General features: G+C 40.7%; 1 protein-coding gene across 3 annotated transcripts in view; it reads left to right on the plus strand.

Moving 5' to 3' along the window:
• Nucleotides 1-21180, plus strand: part of SLAIN2 (SLAIN motif family member 2) — a 61176-nt gene that overhangs the window by 20951 nt on the left and 19045 nt on the right. For 2 of the 3 annotated variants that reach the window (XM_055140052.1, XM_004607992.2), the window contains exons 3-6: nucleotides 8734-8898; nucleotides 10892-11053; nucleotides 14096-14455; nucleotides 14905-15042. In XM_055140052.1, coding sequence (XP_054996027.1) covers nucleotides 8734-8898; nucleotides 10892-11053; nucleotides 14096-14455; nucleotides 14905-15042 — 825 coding nt within the window. The remainder of the gene's footprint in view (nucleotides 1-8733; nucleotides 8899-10891; nucleotides 11054-14095; nucleotides 14456-14904; nucleotides 15043-21180) is intronic. The other variant, XM_055140053.1, reaches the window with a different exon arrangement.

A 21180-nucleotide genomic window follows, 5' to 3' on the forward strand; every position in this document is an offset into this window, starting at 1 on the left:
CCCCATCTCCCAAGCCCTGGAACTTTTTTTGTTTTTTGGTTTGTTTTATTTTGAATTGTCACTCATCCCGTTGCTCATCGATTTGTTCGAGCGGGTGCCAGTAATGTCTCTCATTGTGAGATTCACTGTTTTTGGCATATCCAATACACCACGGGTAGCTTGCCAGGCTCCCCTCCTTTTTGGGACCATACCCGGCAGTGCTCAGGACTTTCTCCTGGTTTTTTGCTCAGGAATCACTGCTGGCGGGACTTGGGGGGCTGTATGGGGTATTGGGTATCGAACCCGAGTCAGCTGCATGCAAGACACATGCCTATCTGCCATACAATCTCTCTGGCCCCCTACCCCTAGTAGCTTTTTATATTTTATTTTATTTTATTTTTGGGTTTTTTTTTTTTTTTTTTTTTTTTTTTTTTTGCTTTTTGGGTCACACCTGGCGATTCACAGAGGTTACTCCTGGTTCTACACTCAGGAATTACTCCTGGCGGTGCTCAGAGGACCATATGGGATGCTGGGATTCGAACCCGGATCGGCCACATGCAAGGCAAACGCCCTACCCGCTGTGCTATCGCTCCAGCCCCAGTAGCTTTTTTTAAATCTAAATTTTTTTTTTCTTTTTGGGTCACTCCTAGCTCTGCACACAGGAACCACCCCTGGCGGTGCTCAGGGGACCATATGGGATGCTGGGGATCGAACCCAGATCAGCTGCGTGCAAAGCAAACGCCCTGCTCTCTGTGCTATTGCTCCAGCCCCTAAATCTAATTTTTATGTAGCCTCATCCTAAATAGTAACATTCTTGACTCATATTTTTTATGTGGTGGGATTTTGGCTAATGTAAATTAACTATTAGAAGTGTTTGGTATCTTTCTAAAATTGTTTACCACACTTGGTGATCCTGATATGTTGGAAAGATACAGGTTCAGAAACAGAGACCTGGTTCTCATGCCGAAAGTTACTCTTACTCTCTCTGCCTACTTAACTTCTGTGAGTGCCATCCTTTTATACCAGTGATCCTTGCAGGGTATTTTAAGGATGAAGTGATAATGTATATGAAAGAGCACAGCATGTATTTTTTCTGGCTCATGGTCGGGATGTCGAAAATGTATCCATTTCCCTTCCCTGTCTTTTTTCTTCCCTTTTTATCATTGGCTTTTTTGGTTTAAATTGCTTTTTCTGTGCTTTCATGTAACAGTTGTATCCACAGAAACGGGCTTGGCTGAAATGGGAGCACAGGCAAGGGCTGGAGTCCAGTCCTGGCGGCAGGAGCCCCATCTCCTCAGTCCGGCCAGGTGTGGCCCTGGGCCTGGGGCACCAGTGGATGCGGCTCCTCGACCACAGGGACATTGTGAAAGACGAAGCATTTATAAATGTGCTGACAGAACGTGTCTGTGACCACTTGTGCTCAGCACATCCTATGGCATGCCAGTGTGGGTAGAAATGTAGGAAAAATATTTACTCTTGGAATTTCAGTCTCTTAAGAATGTTCCTGTTTTTGAGACTGTTCACGTAGTGAAGTATTGGAATGATTACTAATCGAGAATACACTTGAGTTTTTGGTCTTTACTGTGTGTTTACTTGCCAGCCACATACTTCAAATAAATTGTTTTGACTTTTTAGTTCTTGTTGTTTACGGACTATACCTGGCAGTGCTTGGGGCTTACTCCTGGCTTCGTACTCAGGGATCAACCCGGCAGGTTTTGGGGGACCATGTAGGACCAAACCCTGGTCAGCCACGTGGAAGGCAATTTCCCTGCCCTCTGTAATGTTACTCTGACCCCATTTTGATTTTATTATTGACATATGCTCTTTTGTTAGAATGTAAGCTGAAAATGATGAGGGGAGGCAAAGGGATGGTTAGCAGTTGAGTTGGCTCTCAGTGTAATGGAATTGACTCTAAGGAGAGATAGTTATTATATTAAAATCATTTAATGATTGCACTCCAGCCCCTGAGCCATTTTATCTTTAACCATCCAGGGACTGTCCTCTAAGTCTGCTTTGACACTGAAGTCTTACTTTCCGTCTGTGTAGAATTTGAAAGATTATTAGCCTTTATGCATTTCTTTAAATGCCTTGAGTAGCTATTTTTATAATCTCACTTTGATGCTTGAATTGTTATGAGATTGTTGTGATTATGTGAGAAGTTAGTAAATGATTTGAAATAACAAATTTTAACTCATTTCAGTTGTGTGAGATTATCTAGACATTAATTAAAATATTTGAACTAGGAAATGATATAGCTGCATGGATCCGGTTCCCAGCTCTTCCTGCATACAATCCTGGAGTAACCCCCAGCATTGCCAGTGTGGTTTGGGTGTTCCCGACCCCACAGTGCTCGCGTAGCATTTCATCTTTGCTGCCTGCATTGAGTCTCTGGCTGGCTTGGCCAAGAACTGCTGGTGGGACATTCAGACCTCCTGAACACCATTTGGAAACCCCCCCCACCCTGCTGTTATTTGTTTTTTTGTTTTTGGTCAGACCCCACTGTCTTAGGACTTACTCCTGGCTCTGTGCTCAGGTATCCCTCTTGGTGGGTCTTAGGGGTGCAGGGGGTTGAACCCCACTCTACCATGTGCAAGGCAGTTGCCTTACCCACTATACTACTGCTCTGCCACCTCCATCCCCAGTTTTTTTATGTGTCATGTTTTAGCTGCTATCTTACCTTAGAAATAATTCACAGTTTAATTAATATTTTTTTTCTGATTGCTTACAGAGAATAGAGTTTAGTTAGAAATTTTTGTCATTCAGCATAACCTACTAGGTGCCTGGCGTTGTTCTCAACTCTGAGGCCAAATCAATGAATGAAATTAAAATTACTAGTTTATTGGGCTTTATCTAACAGTGGATAAGATAAACAGTAAGAAGGTAAATATATAAAATAGGGTTTAGCAGACTTTCCTCATAAAATAGGGTTTAGCAGACTTTCCTGTAAAGGGCCAAATAGTAAATAATTCAGACTTCGTGCATCATATAGTCTTTGAAGTTCCCCAGCTTTCTTCTTATTTGATGCTGGCAGCCATAGATAATTCTTAATGAAAATGTATAAATGTGTTCCAATTAAACTTTAAAAACTTAAATTTAAAAAAAAAAACTTAAAAAAAAACTCGATTTAAACTTTAAAAAAAATTAAACTTTTTTTGGAGGGGTGTGGGTTAGACTCACAGACTATAGTTTACCAACCCCTGATTTAAAACATCCTGAAAGGCCTGCTCTTCAAATTCATGTTCTCCCGTGAATACATTTCTCGCTTGCTTGTGTCTTTGCTTGTTTATTTCCACTTTGGGGAGGTATATGTTCCCTCTTGAAGGCAAATTTTCCCTCTTTCACTCTTACAAAATCAACCCATTATATCTCAAAAATAGTAATTTGAGGTCTAAGTAATTTAAGTAGCTCTGGGTTTTGTCTCATACCACTAAACACTGGTGGGTGTGGCCACCACAACAATTAAATTTTCTCTTTCAAGGACGAGGAATGTAGCTCTTGTTTCGCATGTGTGAGGTTTTGGCTTGAATCCCTGATGCTGCTTTAAAAATAATAATAATAAATTAAAAAGGAAAAGGAAAAAGTATTTTGAGTTAGTGACTTTTTGCTTAATTATATAACAACAGCATTAAAGATTGTAGGAACGTGTAAGAGAAGCTGTATTCTTGAACCAATATGTAATTCAGTACTGAATTTGTTTAATTACCATGTTTAGATTTTATAGTTATATACATAAAACAATAGCTAGAGCGCTAAGTGTAATGTATGTTTAAAAGAAAACAACGTTCCAAGTTAATATGAACCTTGTATTTCTAACCCACTCCACTTTCCCAGTTGGAAGGAAGAATTTTTCCCCACTATTTCATTTTTTAAAATTTTTATAAAGTTGTTCAGTACTTTATTACATTGACTATTCCAACACCAGTCGTACCACCATTAATTACATCTTCCCACCACCATATTTCAAGCGTTTCCACCCTGACCCCCAAGTCTTGCCCCCAAAGCAGGACCTAAATATTTTGTATTGCTTGTAATGAATAATCTGCTAAAAATGATCCAAAAAACTTTCCTTAGAGGAAAGTGTATGAAGAAGATTGTTGTAGTTCATCCTGGAGCCATTAAGTCCTTATCTTGGTGTATCAGTGGTCACGCAGCTGCAAATGTGGCCATATGCTCCAGGAATTCTAAAATTTTAAATATGGTGATAGACCTGAGGTTAATCTAATTTTTTTTAATTGGATGATGACTTTGGGGTCCAGTGGCATATCTACGGGATGCTGCTCTTCCGTTGCTGTCTTCCAAGAGATTTATTTCTGAGTCTCTGGATCATGGCCATTAATGAGTTTATTTGGCACCAGAGGCAGTATGTGGGTGTGACTACCAGGCTACCAGAAGCACAGGGAGATGGGAGAAGATGGCCCATTCCTGACTCTGGGTGAGCCTGGAGATTTTGTCCCACCATTTTTAAATTTTATTTTTGGGGGGTGGCTTTGGGCAATACCCGATGGTATTCAAGAGTTATTCCTGGCTCTGTGCTTAGGGATCACTGGGGGTGGGGGAGGAGGCTCTGGGGATGGAACCCAGGTCGGCCAGGTGTTAGACAGACACACTGCATCTGTACTGTTTCTCCAACCCCTTCTTCACTGTTAATTGATCTATTACTGGTTTACAAAATTGTTGAATTGTCGAGGTATAGCTTGCCACCTCTGTATTTGTCTAGGATCCACCACACCCAGGGCTATCCCCCAAAAGACCCTGAGGGGCTATTTGAAAGAGGGCTTCCCCAGCAGTGCCAGGAGCTGGGGTCGCTCCAGGTAACCATGCTTTGGGTCATGGGGGCCAGATAGTGAAAAATCACGCTTGGTGCTGGGAACCGAACTTGGAAACCCTAAGGCATGTGTGCCAGTCCCTTGGGCTCCGTCCTGCCCCTTGGGGGATTGTTTTTCAGACGGAGTTCTCTAGCTCCCCAGGAGCGTCTCTGCTGGACGCTCGCTCACAGAGTCTTCGCTGCTCCAGGGCCCTCAGCGTCTTTGAAGCGTCCCACCACTCCTTTTCTTGTGTTGTTTTGCAGTCCATTATATTTTTTGTCCTTTTAAAATTTTTCCTGCTATTTTTCTTTTCAGTCTTAACTTGAAGGTTGTTCTTCTTCTATCACCCCTCCCCTTTTTAAGAGTTACTTGTGGTAAAAATTCGCATTGCATAAATTTTCTTACTTCAATCATTTAAAAATAAACATTCAGTGGCGTTAAGTACATTCGCATCACTTCTTCCCCTCTGTGTAATCTTCCCCTCTTTTCTGTCCGTCTCCAGAACGTTCTAATCATCCCATACTAAACTTCTGTTCTTTACCTTCCCATTCTGGTAATCCCCGTCTGTCCATCTTTGCTTTGCTTGGGGGCCACTCCCTGTTGTCTCAGCGCTTACTCCTGGCTCTGTGCTCAGGGATCGAACCTGGCCATGCTTGTGGTGCCTGGGATCAAAATTTGTATGGACTTAAAAAAAAAAATACATGGACTGAAGAGGGAATTGGGTGAGTGGAAAAGAGAGGACAGTTTCTGCAGAGACCTTCTGGAGGGAACTTAGCCTCCCTGAGGAACTGGAATGAGTCAGGGGAACTGGAGAAGAGTAAGGAGGGGAGAGAGGGGAGATACAGGAGAAAGAGCTGAAACAGTCAGGCTGCCTAGAGACCTGGTGAAGACTTTTTAGCCTTTCTTCTTTTTCTTTTTTTTTTTCTTTTTGGGTCACACCCAGTGATGCACAGGGGTTGCTCCTGGCTCTGTACTCAGGAATCACTTCTGGCGGTGCTCAGGGGACCATATTGGATGCTGGGAATCGAACCCGGGTCGGCCGCGTGCAAGGCAAACACCCTACCCGCTGTGCTGTTGCTCCAGCTGTACTACGGATCTTACTCAGCTGTACTACGGAAAATAGATTGGGGAGTGCAAGGGTGAATGTTGATGCTTTTGAGGGCATCAGTGAAGATGCCTTTGTACTGTGTGTTGGGGAAAAGGATGGTAGCGGAGATGAAAAGATCTGGGAAATAAAACAATAAACTTAGTCTGGGGTGGCCCAGATGCCTCAGCCCAAGGGAAAGGTTGAGGGCTTGAAATGCTGCTGGTTATTAAATAGCCAGACTTAAGAGCATAAGCTCCAAAGGAGATCAAAAAGTAGAGCAATAGGAAGAAATTCCACATTCCTGCCAAGGTTGCTATTTCGAGATCATGTTACATATTTATTACATGTTAAATTTGTACAAAATACTATATGTAACATTGAATATGTATAAAACGACACTGTTCAACTTGCTACCCTAACCACTAAACAGAGGATATATTTCTCCTCCCCAAATGATCTCTGTGCCCATAGACAACCCAAAAACTTCAGTCCTCTCACTCCGCCCACCCTGCCTTTCATTTGGCCTGGATTTGGGGACACACCCTGCAGCCCTTAGGGCTTGCTCCTGGCTCTGTGTACACAGGGATCACCGGCAGGGCTTAGGAGACCTTATGCTATGCTAGGAATCAAACCCAGGCAGGCACCTCCTGGCTGTGCTGTTCTCTGTACCTCCTCACCCCTTCACTGTCCCCTGTACTGCTGAGTCCGGTCTAATCTCGCTGGTCAACATCAGAATTCCCTCCGGGCTTGTTTGTTTGCTTTGTTTTCTCTTAACTGACTGCGTCATACCCTTGTTGCCCAAAAATCACTGCTGGCCTCACTCAGCTCCGTGCTGCGAACTGTGAGCTGCCCCCGCTGCTTCGCCCTGTGTTCTCCCATGCCTTGCCTTTCTAGAAAACTCGCGCCTGTTCCCTGCGCAGATTGCGTTTTCAGGAGCCTGCTTTTGTTCGTATTACAAACACAGAGGGAAGCGCGGCTTTACCCACTTGAGCACTCAGCAAATTTCCACGCATTCTTTCAGGGTTGTTCCAGTGACTCCCTCCTTCCCAAATCCTCACGCCTTTTCTCTCCATTGTAACAAGTTGTTCTTTCTAATTCTTTCCACACCCATTTGCATTTTGATAGTGCTCCATTTTACCTTGAAATCCTTGTTTCTGCTGCACTCCATTTCTGTAAATCTCCTGAGGAAAGCCCTGTGTTTTGTTTGTCTGTGCTCTACATAGTGTTTTGTGAATTAATACCAATTGATGTGAATTTTAGAATATAAAGTGAAATACTGTTTTACATGTTAATTTTTCTTGTATATATTTGTACTTGATAGGTTTCCTTTTGTACTGTTTCTGTAATTATATAAATACTTATATTTTACAGTTTTGTGTGGTTTTTTTGGCAAAAGTATTTTTCTTGGGAGGGTACTTTTTTCCTTGGGGAAAGAGAATTACATGTTTTTACCTTCACCTAGCCTAAACAGTCAATTTTGCTTTTCTGTTTTTTGTTTTTTTGTTTTTAATGTCTAGACTTTGGAAAAGGTTATTTAAAAAGTTTGTTATTAGGACTGGGAGATATAGTCCATTGTAGAGCATCCTTGCATATGTGAGGTCCTGAGTTTGAACCCAGGCACTATACGTTAAAAAAAGTTCATTATTTCATAGAGTTATTTTTTGTTGTTGTTGTTATTTTTTGGGGTGGGGGGTTTGACACCTCACGCATGCTAGCAAGTGTTCTACTGCTATATTACCTCCATGGCCGTAAGGTGTACTTTAGCAGGGTTACCAAAATGAGGGGGGGATATCTATATATGGGCTTATGGGGCCACATTCAGCAGTGCTGAGAGCTATTCCCAGCTCTGCCCAGGGGTCACTCCCCAGAGTTCTTAGGGGACCATGTGATGCCCGGAATCGAGCCTGGCCGCTTCCCTCCTAAGTATATGCTTGCCTGTTGAACTCTCTTTGGCCCAGTAGTTTGTGGGGCTATTTTGTTTGGTTCGGAGCCACACCTGTCAGTGCTCAGAAATCACTGGCTCTGCTCTCAGAAATCACTCCTACGGGAGCTCAGGACCATGTAGGGTGCCAGGCTGGCTGCATGCCAGGCAAACATCCTGACCACTGTACTCTCTTTCTGGACCCCACTAATCATTTTCTTAAGGCTAGTTAATAAGGTTGGAATAGATTTTCCATTTACGTGTAAGTAAATTAATTTAGAGGCCAATAAAAAAATTCACTTGTTTGCTTTCCTGTGCCACACCTGGCCAAGCTTTGGGGTTATTCCCAGCTATGTGCCCAGGGACAGCCCCCTCTGTGCTGGACTTCATGATACCAGGGATGGAACACAGATCTCTTGCATGTAAAGCATGTGCTCAGCCTGACTCTGAGGAGATAACGTTTTCTGTGATATTTTCCTGTGATAATTTGGTTTAGTATGACTAGTGTTTTATTATAGTACAGTTTAATGTGTAAGAAAAATTGGGGGGGGGGGTCAAACCTAAGGCCTCACACTTGCACTGCAGCTGCCCTGCTGCTGAGCCATGTACTGGCCCTGGGTTGGGGTTTTTAATGCATTTACCCCTGTGCTATAACAGTGGGGCCCAGAGAGATAGTACAACAGGTTGGGGGCTTTCCTTGCATGCAGTACCAGATTCGATTCCCAGTGTCCCATATGGTCCCCAGAGCACCACCAGAAGTGATCCCTGAGTGCAGGAGTAAGCCCTGAGCACCACTGGGTATGGCACCAAAACAAAAACCAACCCAGAATGTGTTGTATTTAATTTGAGATGTTAACAGTAAGTTTCCTAATGGGAATGTTTTATGATAAATTCTTCTTTCTCGGTTGCTGAACTTGCTTTTCCTTTTCTCATTAATGCAGCTCTCAAGAGGCAGAATTTGTATAATAATCCTTTCAACTCCATGAGTTACACAAGCCCTTACAGTCCAAATGCAAGTAGTCCATATAGCAGTGGTTTCAATTCTCCATCCTCCACTCCGGTGAGACCTCCCATAGTCAAGCAGCTTATCCTTCCTGGAAATTCAGGTAAGGGGGAAGTGAATGGGGTGGTTTACGAATGGGTTTTCATTTACTGCCCTACCTTAGAAATAACATTCTTCAGGAATTCAGTTTGTTTTGTTTTGGGGGCTGGGGGACATCCCTAGCCATGCCCCAGGCGTCCTCCGAACTCTGCTCAGGGATGACTCCTGGAGGAACATGTGGCATGCTGGACATGGAACCCAGGTTGGCTGCGTGCAGGGCAAGCACTTTACCCACTGTCATATTTCTCCAGCCCTCAGATTCATTTTATTTCTGGAACATTTAAATAAAGAAAAATAGTACATAGGGACTACTTTGCCCAGGTAATGTCCAGACGTAAGAGCTATTAAAGGTAAGTTAGAATAACTCTGTGAAGTTTACTTAAGTGTGTACTTTAAATCTGACTCTATTCAGTGGGGTCAAAAGCTCCTTCTTATAACTCATTTTGACCAAAGCTTTATTAACTAGCTTGCTTGGGTTTTAAAACCTTTTAAAACCTATTAAAGTTTTAAAAAAAATGCTTATTTTAAATAGAAATTTTAGTATCATTGATATAAAGAATAGTGTAATGCTTTCTAAGAATACAGTGACCCTCGACCACTCCCCGGTGTAGCCCTGGTAGCCCCTAAGTATCGCTGCTGTGGTATTGGCCCTCAGTACTGCCTGGTGTGACCCATGTAGCTCCCCAGCACTGTCTAGTGGCCTTGGTGGCCTCCAAGTATGACTCTGTGTGGACCCGAGAGTGGTTCTGGTGGCCCCTACACTGTAGAGCTGCAGCAGCAACCCTGGCTAGCATCAGACCATGGGACTTAGTGGCCAAAGATTGCCACGAGTGATCCTGATTTCCTCTGAGCACTTCATGGAGACGCATGTCCCTTCCCAAAGTAAAAGAATATACTGAAAGGGTTCTGGGAGCCCTGCCTGATATGGAAAGAATAAATTGCTGTCAGTTGAGGAAGATTATTGTGCTCAGATTCTACCACTAAGACTGTTGTTCTGTAGTTTTTCTGCTTTTCACTTATTCAGTAAATTTACTCTTACTGCTCTTATTATGGCTTATTATTATCATTTCCTTAGAAATTACTTGTCAATCAACTCAGATTTTTAATTTGCCTCTTCCCTAGTTTATGTCTTCATTGACCCTGCACTTTCCTTTGCATATAATTAGTTGCTACTTATTTCAAGTATGATATTATAATGAAATGTCTAATGTGCTAGATTTGTTCATTTTTGAGGAATTTTTTTACCTGTAGAGCACTTTCATTTGCTATCTTATAAAAATTGAAATCCTCTACCTCACATGTATTATTATTGTTATCATCATTGTTTTTCCTATTTGGAGTGGGTGGGGCCACACTTGGTGGTACCCACGCCCTGTTCCTAGCCCAGCAGATTGCACTGTGGTGGTCAGGGTTGTTGTAGTTCTTGGGGGACCTGGCAGTCCCAGGGATCTAACCTAGTCTTCCTCGTGCAAAGCATGGTCTTCATCTGACCCTTTGGCCACTTCACTCGTGGTCAGGGGGAGAGGACACTCAATGGCTCTGCGACTGTGCTCAGGAGTCACTCCTTGTAGGGATGTGGGAGACTGTCTATGGTGTAGGGTGAACCTTGGGTTGGATGGATAGGCAAGCTTCCTAACTTCTGTGCTGTTTCTCTCTCCAGGTAGCATGGTTTTTTTGTTTGCTTGTTTTTGTTTTACTAGCTAGTCATTACTTTGTCATTTTACTAGCTAGTCATTACTTTGAAAGCTTAACTGTTTCCATATGAGAATAAAAAATGAAAAAAATTTTTATTTACACCATAATAATTGAAGGAGTCTTTACCATCCTCTTTTTTTTCCCCTTAATAAGATCAGGTTTTTATTTTAGTATTTGGGACTTTTAACAAGCAGAAAAGATCTGATTCTAATCAACTGAATTCAGACACTTAATTTTTTAATTATAATAGATGTTTATTCAATTTTGGTTTCACCAAACTTTGGATCTTTTTCTATTTTAAGGTAATTTGAAAAATTCATCAGATAGAAATCCTCCACTGAGTCCTCAATCCTCTATAGACAGTGAGTTAAGTGCTTCGGAATTAGACGAAGATTCAATTGGATCCAATTACAAGCTAAATGATGTAACTGATGTACAGATTCTGGCTCGGATGCAGGAAGAAAGTGAGTATTTTAATTATTAAACTCGAGATATTTCATTACTGCTTAGTTTGATTGTGGTACTAAATATGTCTCAGTATTATGGGATTATGATGTAGTTGGAGGAGAAGCACATTCGACATAGGGATTTGTTTGTATTAACTTTTTTCAGGGCCTGCTGATGTAGTATGTTGCACGAGGAGCAAAGAAAAGCAGGTTAAGGGTTATTTCCTGCCTCTGCTTCTGTCATCACACTCTGCTGCTTTGCAGTGGAACTCACCAGTGTAGTATTACTCTAATTGTTTGTTGACTTAACCTTTCTTTGTTGAAACTATTTCTATAATTGACCACCAGGATTTTTGTTTTGTTTTTTCCTTTTCTCTCTCTCTCTTTTTTTTTTTTTGTTCTGATGGGGATTGAACCCATATCTGCTACATAAAACTGAAAGGCCTTCTAGCTTTTGGGGACTAAAACTGGGCAGAGCCCAACAGATGGCTAGCAAACCTCCCCTCCTCTCGGGCAGGGTGCACTCCTGACCTGGGGAGCAAAGTGGGGCTCCTGAGTTCAGTCCAGAGCCCCTGCTGCCCGCCTGCCCTTCCTTTCAGTTTTCAGTGACCCACCATACCCGGGCAGAGCCATGCCAGGATGGTCAGCAGTCCTCCCCACCTTCCCACGGTTCAGTCCTGACTTGGGGAACCCCTTGGAACTTTTAAAGTCACATGCGATTTTGAGAAGCCAGTGAAAATGATGTCCCTGACATCCACTAGACAAAAATTACTGTAGTGCGGGTAGGGAGTTTGCCTTGCACACGGCCGACCCGGGTTTGAATCCCAGTATCCCATTTGGTCTCCTGAGCACCGCCAGGAGTAATTCCTGAGTGTAGAACCAGGAGTAACCCCTATGCATCACCGGGTGTGACCCAAAAAGAAAAAAAAAAAATTACTGTACTGTTTTATAGGCTCATGGATACCCTGGTTTTTATCTGAATATAAGACAATGGTGATAGTATGATTCTTGCTGTACATTTTATCATAGGAGGCCGTGGGCTTAATTGTAAAGTGAGCTACCACTCTGACCTTTAACCTTTATAGTAAAAAAAAATCCTTGAAATACACATTTCAGAGTCTTAGTAATTGGCTGAGGGTAATGAAGCATCGCTATAATTGAGCTAAAAGACTTTCAGTTTTCTATGTAATAGGCCTTTTAACTTCAGCGCTTATTAAGAAAGCTATTAACATTTACTAAGAAACTGCGGGATAGTTCTTAATCTGATAGTTCATTTCTTAGAGCATCTCTTCAGAAGAAAGGTTTGGTGCTTGCATCATAAATCTTTAGCCCTTGAAACAATATCACGTGCCCTTTTCTTTGGTATTTATATTACTGCTTAGTGAAACTTGTACTGTGGTTAGTGAGAGACTACATATTGTCATGGCTATGAAAGGAGAATTAAGAATGATGCCAAACAATGTCTTTCTCATATTTCTTTGAAACTAAACTTTCTTAACATTTCTTTGAACCCTGACTTTTTTAGACCGCAGTATTTTATTAGAGACTCAACCAGCTATTATTGCTTTCATTACTCATTATCTCATAAATAAAATAGCAGGTGAAAAATAGTAGGTCTTTTGACCTAACTTTAATAATCCTGTCACCCCTAGATATTTTTTAATAATCCTAAGTCACCCCTAGATATTTCTTTTTCTGAAAATGTTAAAATGTGTGTGCTACCACTATGAAAAAGCCAGCTCCCTTTAAGAAGAAGGGCTAATTTTCCCTTTTTTCAATATTGCTTCTCCAATTTTTGGGGTAAAACTAAGTGTAGAATTATAGAACTAGAGTATTGCCTGGTTAAGCGTGTTGATTCTCATGAGGGAAACATGGTTCTGCAGTGATTGTGGTGCTCATTCCTTAGCATCTGCTCCCATGGAGGGGAGTGCCTGCGTCCAGCTCTGGGCTGTCTATCCTAAAACAGCACTGTTGGGTTAGGTCATGTTAGTGCTGATTGTGCGACACTGATTTGCCAGTGGCTTTGGGCAACAGGTTAAACCCAGCTGAAGGTCTAGATGGACCTTGGGAGTCTGTAGTTTTACACAGACTGGACATGATTTTCAGGCACTACTTTGGAAAATCATTGTACATACACAAATATGTAACTTAAAAGTTTACTACTCCATAAAGTTATTTGGAGTACACAACCAGTAATTAGCAGATCAGCTCACTTTGTTACCTGAATTATATACTTTCTTTGAATTTAATTTATTTGCTCAATGAATTTATATCAATATTTGTTTGTTCTAGAAGTTTTTATGCTGGTCAAAGGACTCCCAAGGTCGTTATTGGGTATTTTTGGAAATAACGAGATAACATAGGATTATCTTTTGAAGGTTCTTAAAGTCCTAGAATTTAGGACATGGGGGCAGGGATGGAGAGAGTGGAGTTTGGACTGCACTGCTCCTGGCTTTTTATCACCTTCACATTTCTGTTTATACATTCAGTATTCAGAGAGCCTCTTTATACTTTGATGTGTTCTTTTCACTGGTTGAACGATAACTGTTTACCCTCAGTATTCCTGTAACGTTAATCTAAAATTCGGATGCATATTTTGGGAGTAAAATACTTGTAATTTACAGACATACCTCAAAGTACAAGTTTTATTTTATTTTTTATTTATTTATTTTTTTTTGCCTTTTGGATCACACCTGGTGATGCACAGGGGTTACCCCTGGCTCTGCAGTCAGGAATTACCCCTGGCGGTGCTCAGGGGACCATATGGGATGCTGGGAATCGAACCCGGGTCAGCCGCGTGCAAGGCAAACGCCCTACCTGCTGTGCTATTGCTCCAGCCCAAAGTACAAGTTTTAGATACAAGGACAAAGTTTTGTAGAATCCATTCAATATAAAAATAGCCTTTTAATTTTACTTTGTGTGTCTTTATATGGGAGAATGTCTACAATGATACAAGTGAAAAGAGAGTTTTCCTTTATTTGAATTTTGCAGTACTAATCTTTTGCTTTTAAACTTTTTCAAATATACTAAAAAAATAAAGCAACAAATTTATGATTTCAGGTCTCCGGCAAGAATACGCAGCAACCACGTCTCGGCGCAGTTCTGGTTCCTCTTGTAATTCTACGAGACGGGGTACTTTTAGTGATCAGGAACTTGATGCGCAAAGTTTAGACGATGAAGATGACAATATGCATCACGCGGTATACCCTGCTGTTAACAGGTTCTCACCATCACCACGCAATTCACCTCGACCGTCACCCAAGCAGTCACCCAGAAATTCACCTCGTTCTCGATCTCCTGCTCGGGGAATTGAGTACAGTCGAGTGTCCCCACAGCCCATGATTAGCCGCTTGCAGCAGCCGCGCCTTTCTCTCCAGGGCCACCCCACAGACCTGCAGACAAGCAGTGTCAAAAATGAAGGTAAAACAGAGCTTACTTACATATATCAGAGGTTTCTGAGTACAGTTTTCATATTTCAGTGGGAAGTATCAAGGTTTTGTATTGCAGATATAAGCAAATCAAGAACTTACCATTTTACTAGTAGTGAATCAATACAAAATGAAAGAGAAAATGAACTTAATTTTTTTAATTATGTTAGTTAGCTTTGTTTGCATTGTTTTTACTCTGAAGTAGTTTATGTATGTATACATACTTTTTTTAAAAGTTTATGGTTATTTCTAGAGGTTCTCTTCTACCCATTTGTAGACTGACTTGAGTTGCTTATTTTTAAGATTAATACTTCCTGTTAGCGCTGCTGAACATGGTGAATGCTTGAATTGTAAAAGTTGATTTTGAATACTAATATTTGAAGTTTTTTCTTCATCTGAAAGAATGGTTTGGTTTATTTAAAATTAAAATTATTATTATAGAAAAACTAAGACGTAGTCTTCCAAACCTGTCTCGAACATCTAATACACAAGTTGACTCAGTAAAAAGCAGCAGAAGTGACTCAAATTTTCAAGTGCCAAATGGAGGAATACCTCGTATGCAACCTCAGGCTTCAGCCAGTAAGTGTCTTTCATATATCAATTACATATGGTAAATGATTAATTTTGTGCTGAATAACAATATTAGGCATAGTAAATTGTGATTATTGGTTGTGATAGATAATTGAAATTGTAGTAAAATTTAAAATTTGTCTCTATGAGAAAGTCAGTTCATCAGTACTTACTGTATGACACCAAACTTTGCAGAATTTTAAATTAGCAAAGTCTACATATCTAATACATATATTACAGGAAAGTTTTACATTCTCCTATGCTGCAGGTGACAGGATTTGTTTTTGTTTTTTTTTTTGGTTTTTTAGTTTTTTGTTTTGAGAAAAGTTCTAGGACAGAGCTAAAGCCCAACTTTCTACCTAGAACATCAGTAAAAACAAATATCCTGTGAAAATATTAACCGTTAGAGGCATGTATATTAAATTTCATGAATGAGTACTTCAGTTGATATAGAACTCCATGAAAAAAGGCTGGCGGTAACTTGATGGAAAGGAAGTGCGGCGAATGTTGAGTTGGGGAGGATGTACAGTGTAAGACAGACCCAAGAGAGTCTCCCAGTAAGGGCGTGTAAGGAAAAGGAACCAAAGCCGAGAAGTGCTCTGGAAGTAGATGAGCAGTGTTTTTTTTTTTTTTTTAAGTAGACTACTTTCCCCGTATTATTACTTAGTAACCTGATAGACAGTAGCATGTGGTCAAACCAGTTTTGAACAAACTGTCAACTTATTTCTTTGACCTTCTTGGTGCTCCTGTCAGTCCTGTGGTCTGAGTCACTTTGGTAATTGAAGTGATCATCATGATGACCCTTCATCGCCTCAAAGCTATGAAGGAGAAGTCATAGGAACTTGAAGTATTATGGAGTGCTAAAACCTGGAAAATAACTCAGTTCTTTCATAATTCACTTGTGCTCCTCTTTGGCGCCCTTGTGTTTCCCTGACTCAGTGTTAAGCTACTTTTAATTGGTGGCTCAACTAGGAAAAAAATACGAGGGAGCTAAAATGTCTTGTGTGCATTGTGCACATTGATAAAAATTTTCTTATTTTACTCTCTAATTGCATATAAGAAACTCACATGGTACACTACCCACATGCATATTACTTAACCCCTAGAACAATTCAATGAAATAACAGTTTATTAACATATAAATTAGGAAATTGAAACTTTGAGCAATTAACATTTCTTTGGGCTGGAGAGATAGCACAGCAGGTAGGGCATTTGCCTTGCACGAGTTTGATTCCTTCATCCCTCTCGGAGAGCCCTGCAAGCTACCGGCAAGCTACAGAGAGTATCGAGCCCACCTGGCAGAGCCTGGTGAGCTACTCGTGGCATATTCGATATGCCAAAAACAGTAACAAGTCTCACAATGGAGTTGTTACTGGTTCCCGCTTGAACAAACCAGGATGACAGTGATACAGTGATACAGGGATGGTCATATATCATAGGTGCAAGTTAGGGTTCATAGATGTTAGTCCTGCTGGGAAGCTTTCAGTCTACATAGAGACCTTTGTCAACTTCATTATTTACTACTGTGACATAAAATTCTTCTAGAGATATGAGTTCTTTTTTTCAAGGTAAACTCCAGAATTTAAGGCATTATTGCCTAGAGATTCATATACCTTATTTATATATTCAGGTGACTATGCAAAAACATTTTTCATACTAAATTGACATTTTAAATTTAGTATCCTATGTTGTTTTGGCTGTACTTAAGTGTACTCTTATGGTACTCAAATGCTGCAGAAAATAGAATATTACAGTACTTTAAAAATTAAAGATAGAATTTGAACTTACATGTTATGCCTGAGATGTGAGAGTTAGGCTTCATATTATTAAGCTAGCAAATTAGAAACATTTGGCACTTGAGAATATCCTATTACTGAGTGTACTCCTGCCCCCGTGGTATACTTGTCTGAGATAAAAAGCAATCCTCAATGTTAAATGCAACAGGAAGATTCTTTTTATATTATTAAGATTAAATAATAAAACTTTGATATTATAAGCTACACTTTTATAACCTATGCACAGGTAACTCAAGCTAGAATTTGTATTAGGCTTCCAAAGTTGCCAAATACTGAGATCAGAGCAGCAATAGAGTGGTAGGATGCTTGCCTTTTCCTTTCCCCAGAAACTGATAATAAAGGAAAATATATAGGAAAATATCATGAGTTCCTCGTTTTAAAAATTACCTTTTAGTGAAAAACATGTAGTTTTTCTGAACCATTGTAGTGGTGCATTTCAGTATTTGAATAATGAACAGCAGAAGGGAAGATACCATCCCCTGTTTTATAATGGGGCCCCCTTGCCCCCCCCCCCCCGCTATGCCATCCTTTTCCAAAAGTTACATATTTTTATAGTTGTTGAACTATAAAAATGTTTACTATTGAATTTTTATTTTAGAATCACACTGTTCAGGGGCTGGAGAGATAGTACACTGGGCAGGGTACTTGCTTCACACATGACTAACCCAGATCAATTCTCCAGGCCCTCCCAGGAGTGATCCCTGAGCACTGTCAAGGGTGGTCAAAAAAAAAAAGAGAGAGAATGCTATTTACGAAAATACATTTGTGAACTATTAAGTACAATAATGAATAGTTATTTTAGAAATATATCTAAAATGGTTTGTTAAAGTTACCCACTGTGAAGTCGAAGTAGTTACCTGTTTTTTTTAAAAAGTGTAAACATTTATCTTTGTTATAGAAGAATGTATGTGGATTTTTTAATGTGTATTTACTCTTTCTTACTTATGCTTTTATATATAATGTACAAATTTAACAAGTTTATATATTTGTATATATCATTACGATTTGTGTCAAGTACTGTCATTGGTATAATAGTTGTTGCTTTTTATTTTCCTTTAAATCTTTCTTTTTCAAGCTCTTTTAAGTGGTGAAGCTCTGGTTCTTACTTGCTGGTCTGCATGAACCTAACTTTGCAAGGCTGCTGTTATTTTCATCTCAGGAACCACTTCTTTTGCCTTATTTTACTCTGCCAATCACTTTTAAATATGCTTATTTGCTGTGGCTGTGTTACTGTGGATGCTGGCATTGATTTATAAATATCAAGAGGGTTCAGATATATTTTCATTCTCACGGCTTTTGCCAGTTTTTGACTCCTTTTCATTTGGAAAATGCGAGTAACTTAAAAAGCTCAAGAAAACCAGAGCAGGCGCGTGCTGGAGAGAGCACAGGCTGTTGCATGCCCTGGGCCCCTTTCTGTCCTCAGCGCTGCAGGACCTCTGCACCTAGCACTGAACCGCAGGCCGAGACTGGCCGAGTATTCCCGGGAGTGGCTCTGGGATTCCCTGAGCACTGCCTGGGAACCCCCTTCCCTGGGGTACCCCCTCCCTTAGGAGCCCCCCCACCCTCCAGAGCATTGTAGAGCTTGTGATTACATGTTACTTTCTCACCTTTTTCCAGTTAAAGGAAGGAATGCTCATCATAGATCACTTCTAAGATCAAGAAGCATAGGTTTAGTTGAAAGTTTAGATTTCAGAAACGCGTAGGAATTACTGGTTCAGTAATAAGGAAAGACAAGTGCCCGATTTAGAGAAAAATACTAGGTTAGTATTTGTCAAGGTTTACTTTCATCAGTTATTATGTCTATTCAAAGCCACGCAGATTCCTGTTTTTTATAGAAGAGGGAACAAAGACCCATAGCAATTACAATGGTTGCATGGCTTTTGCCAGGTGAGGCTCTTGCCTTGCACTCAGCTGATTCAGGTTCAGTTCTTGGCATTGCATGGTTCACTGAGCCCTCTTAGGAGTGATTTCAGAGCACAGAGCCAGGGACACTGCCCGGTGTGACCCCCCCCCCCAAACAAACTAAAAAGAACCCAAATAAATAATGAAAGAGTTGAAGTCACTCTGTTTTGTCTCTTTGGTTTTTTGGTTGTTTTTTTTTTTTGCTTTTTGGGTCACACCCGGCGATGCTCAGGGGTTACTCCTGGCTCTGCACTCAGGAATCACCCCTGGCGGTGCTCAGGGGACCACATGGGATGCTGGGAATCGAACCCGGGTCGGCCGCGTGCAAGGCAAACGCCCCACCCGCTGTGCTATCGCTCCAGCCCTGTCTCTTTGGTTTTATAATGCCAATACTATAATAATTTATTTCAAATACGTCTAAATATAAGAATTTAGGGGCTGGAGAGATCGTCAAGTGGGTAGGGCACTTGCCTTGCACACATCCCATATTTTCACCCAAGCACTGCTGGGCGTAATTCCTGAGTGCAAAGCCAGGAGTAAACCCTGAGCACAGCCCGAAGGGTTGGAGAGACATACTCAGCGGAAGTGACCTTGAGTGATTACCTAACGTTATGAACTTTACTCATAGGAAACCAGTGGGGGCAGCAGAATAGAGATTGAGGCTCTTTCCTTGCCTGTGGTTGACCCCATTTCAGTCCTTAGCACCACACGTGGTCTGCTGAGCACCACCAGGCGTAATCTCAGAGTACAGCCCGGTGTGACTTAAAAGAAGTATGTTTGCAAATGTTTCTTTGTCAAGTGCAACATATAACTTACGTAACATTTGCCATGTGAAATACAGTGCTTATTGAAGAGTAAGTACCCAAATGTTCCAGTTTAAAGTTTATTTATATGAGGATCAAGGATATGGCTCAGTGATAGAGTACATGCAAGGAAATATGAGGCCGTCATTAATAATGTATATGTAATTAAAATTCAGCAATGCCCAGATTGTTTATAACTTAAGCCAACCAGCCGTTTTCTTTAAGGAGGAGTGTTTTATCACTAATATTGATTTTTATTGCTAGGACATAATAAATACAGACCAAGCTGCTTATTTGTCTTTAAATACTCTATGGACAATAAATACATCCACTTACTGTCTGCATTTTGGATTGGGTGGGTAGAAACTGGCACTTTCACCACCTCTCCTGTCATGCAGTTGAATGAAGTAAGGTTTGGATTTGGAGAAATCTAAAAACGGTGATGACGAATTAACTACAAAGAGAAGAATATTTGAGTCACTGAAATATTTTGCATCTTGATTAGAGTGTTGGGCTTGTATACTTGCACATTTTAAAGAGGCATATCATTTGAGTTTTGGCTTTGGGGCCACATCTGACAGTGCTCTCAGAATGTTGCGCTAGAGGCTGTTACCAGGGGTATTCTGGGATCATGGAGTATCAGGGATTGGACCCAGACCTCCTGCATGCAAAGCATGCCCTTGGCCCATTCAGCTTTTATCTAGCCCCACCCCATGGGTATGTCTTGCTGGATTAAAATTGTCCTTTAGTGAAGTTGGTTTTTAAAAAGTAAATAAGGACAGGGTATGAGGCTCACAATGCATGCCTGATATGCAGGAGGTCTGGGTTCTATTCCTGGCATTACTAAGTAAATAAATAATTTTCTTTAGTAATCTTAAAATTCAGGTAATACTTAGGTTTGGGGGGTTTTTTAAACCATGGTTTACTTATAAAAAGCATTTCATTTTGTCGTTAGCAGGCAAATTTAGCGTTTACTTGCTGCCTGATTCTATTTGTAGTCTGATTCTTAGATTTGCCATCAGACAGTTTTTACTTCTCTGTAGCTAGCATTGTAACCTCACCTACAAAATTTGAAGAATAAATAATATCCAGTGGTGTCATGGTAGCTATTAATTTGAATGGGACCTTCCCAGAACAGTCGCTTATATATTAATCCCTCGTTTAAAAATATGTAATGGTTAATTGATATTGTGAACTGCTGGCGTATGTACACTCAGTTACCTTTTATCCTCGTTTATTCTACTCTAGTCGTGATGGCCTACTTCCCACTCTACGGGCATAGCGGGCACTCGCCTGCCTCGGGTCCCTTTCTCTCTGTCTACAATGCTTTTCCCAGATAACTATTCAGCTATTTCTTCTATTTCTTCAGATCTTTGTAGAAATGTCCTCTCGGGGAAGCTTTTCCTGATACTTTGTTTACAGTTACAACTTAATTTCTAATTTTTGGTCCCTCTTTTCTTAGTTGCTATCACTATCTGTTAGGTCGTCTATTTTACTGCTATTTTACTATCCATCTCCATTTTCCTAGAATATTTTTAATTCCATGGCAGTAGGAATTTTATCTAGTTGACTACTAAGTCCATTATACCTAAAAAAGTACCAGGAGTAAAGTAGATAATTTAAAAAATGAAGGAAAGCAAGAAGGA

This window comes from Sorex araneus, chromosome 5 (assembly GCF_027595985.1).
Source record: "Sorex araneus isolate mSorAra2 chromosome 5, mSorAra2.pri, whole genome shotgun sequence".
Classification (NCBI taxonomy): domain Eukaryota; kingdom Metazoa; phylum Chordata; class Mammalia; order Eulipotyphla; family Soricidae; genus Sorex; species Sorex araneus.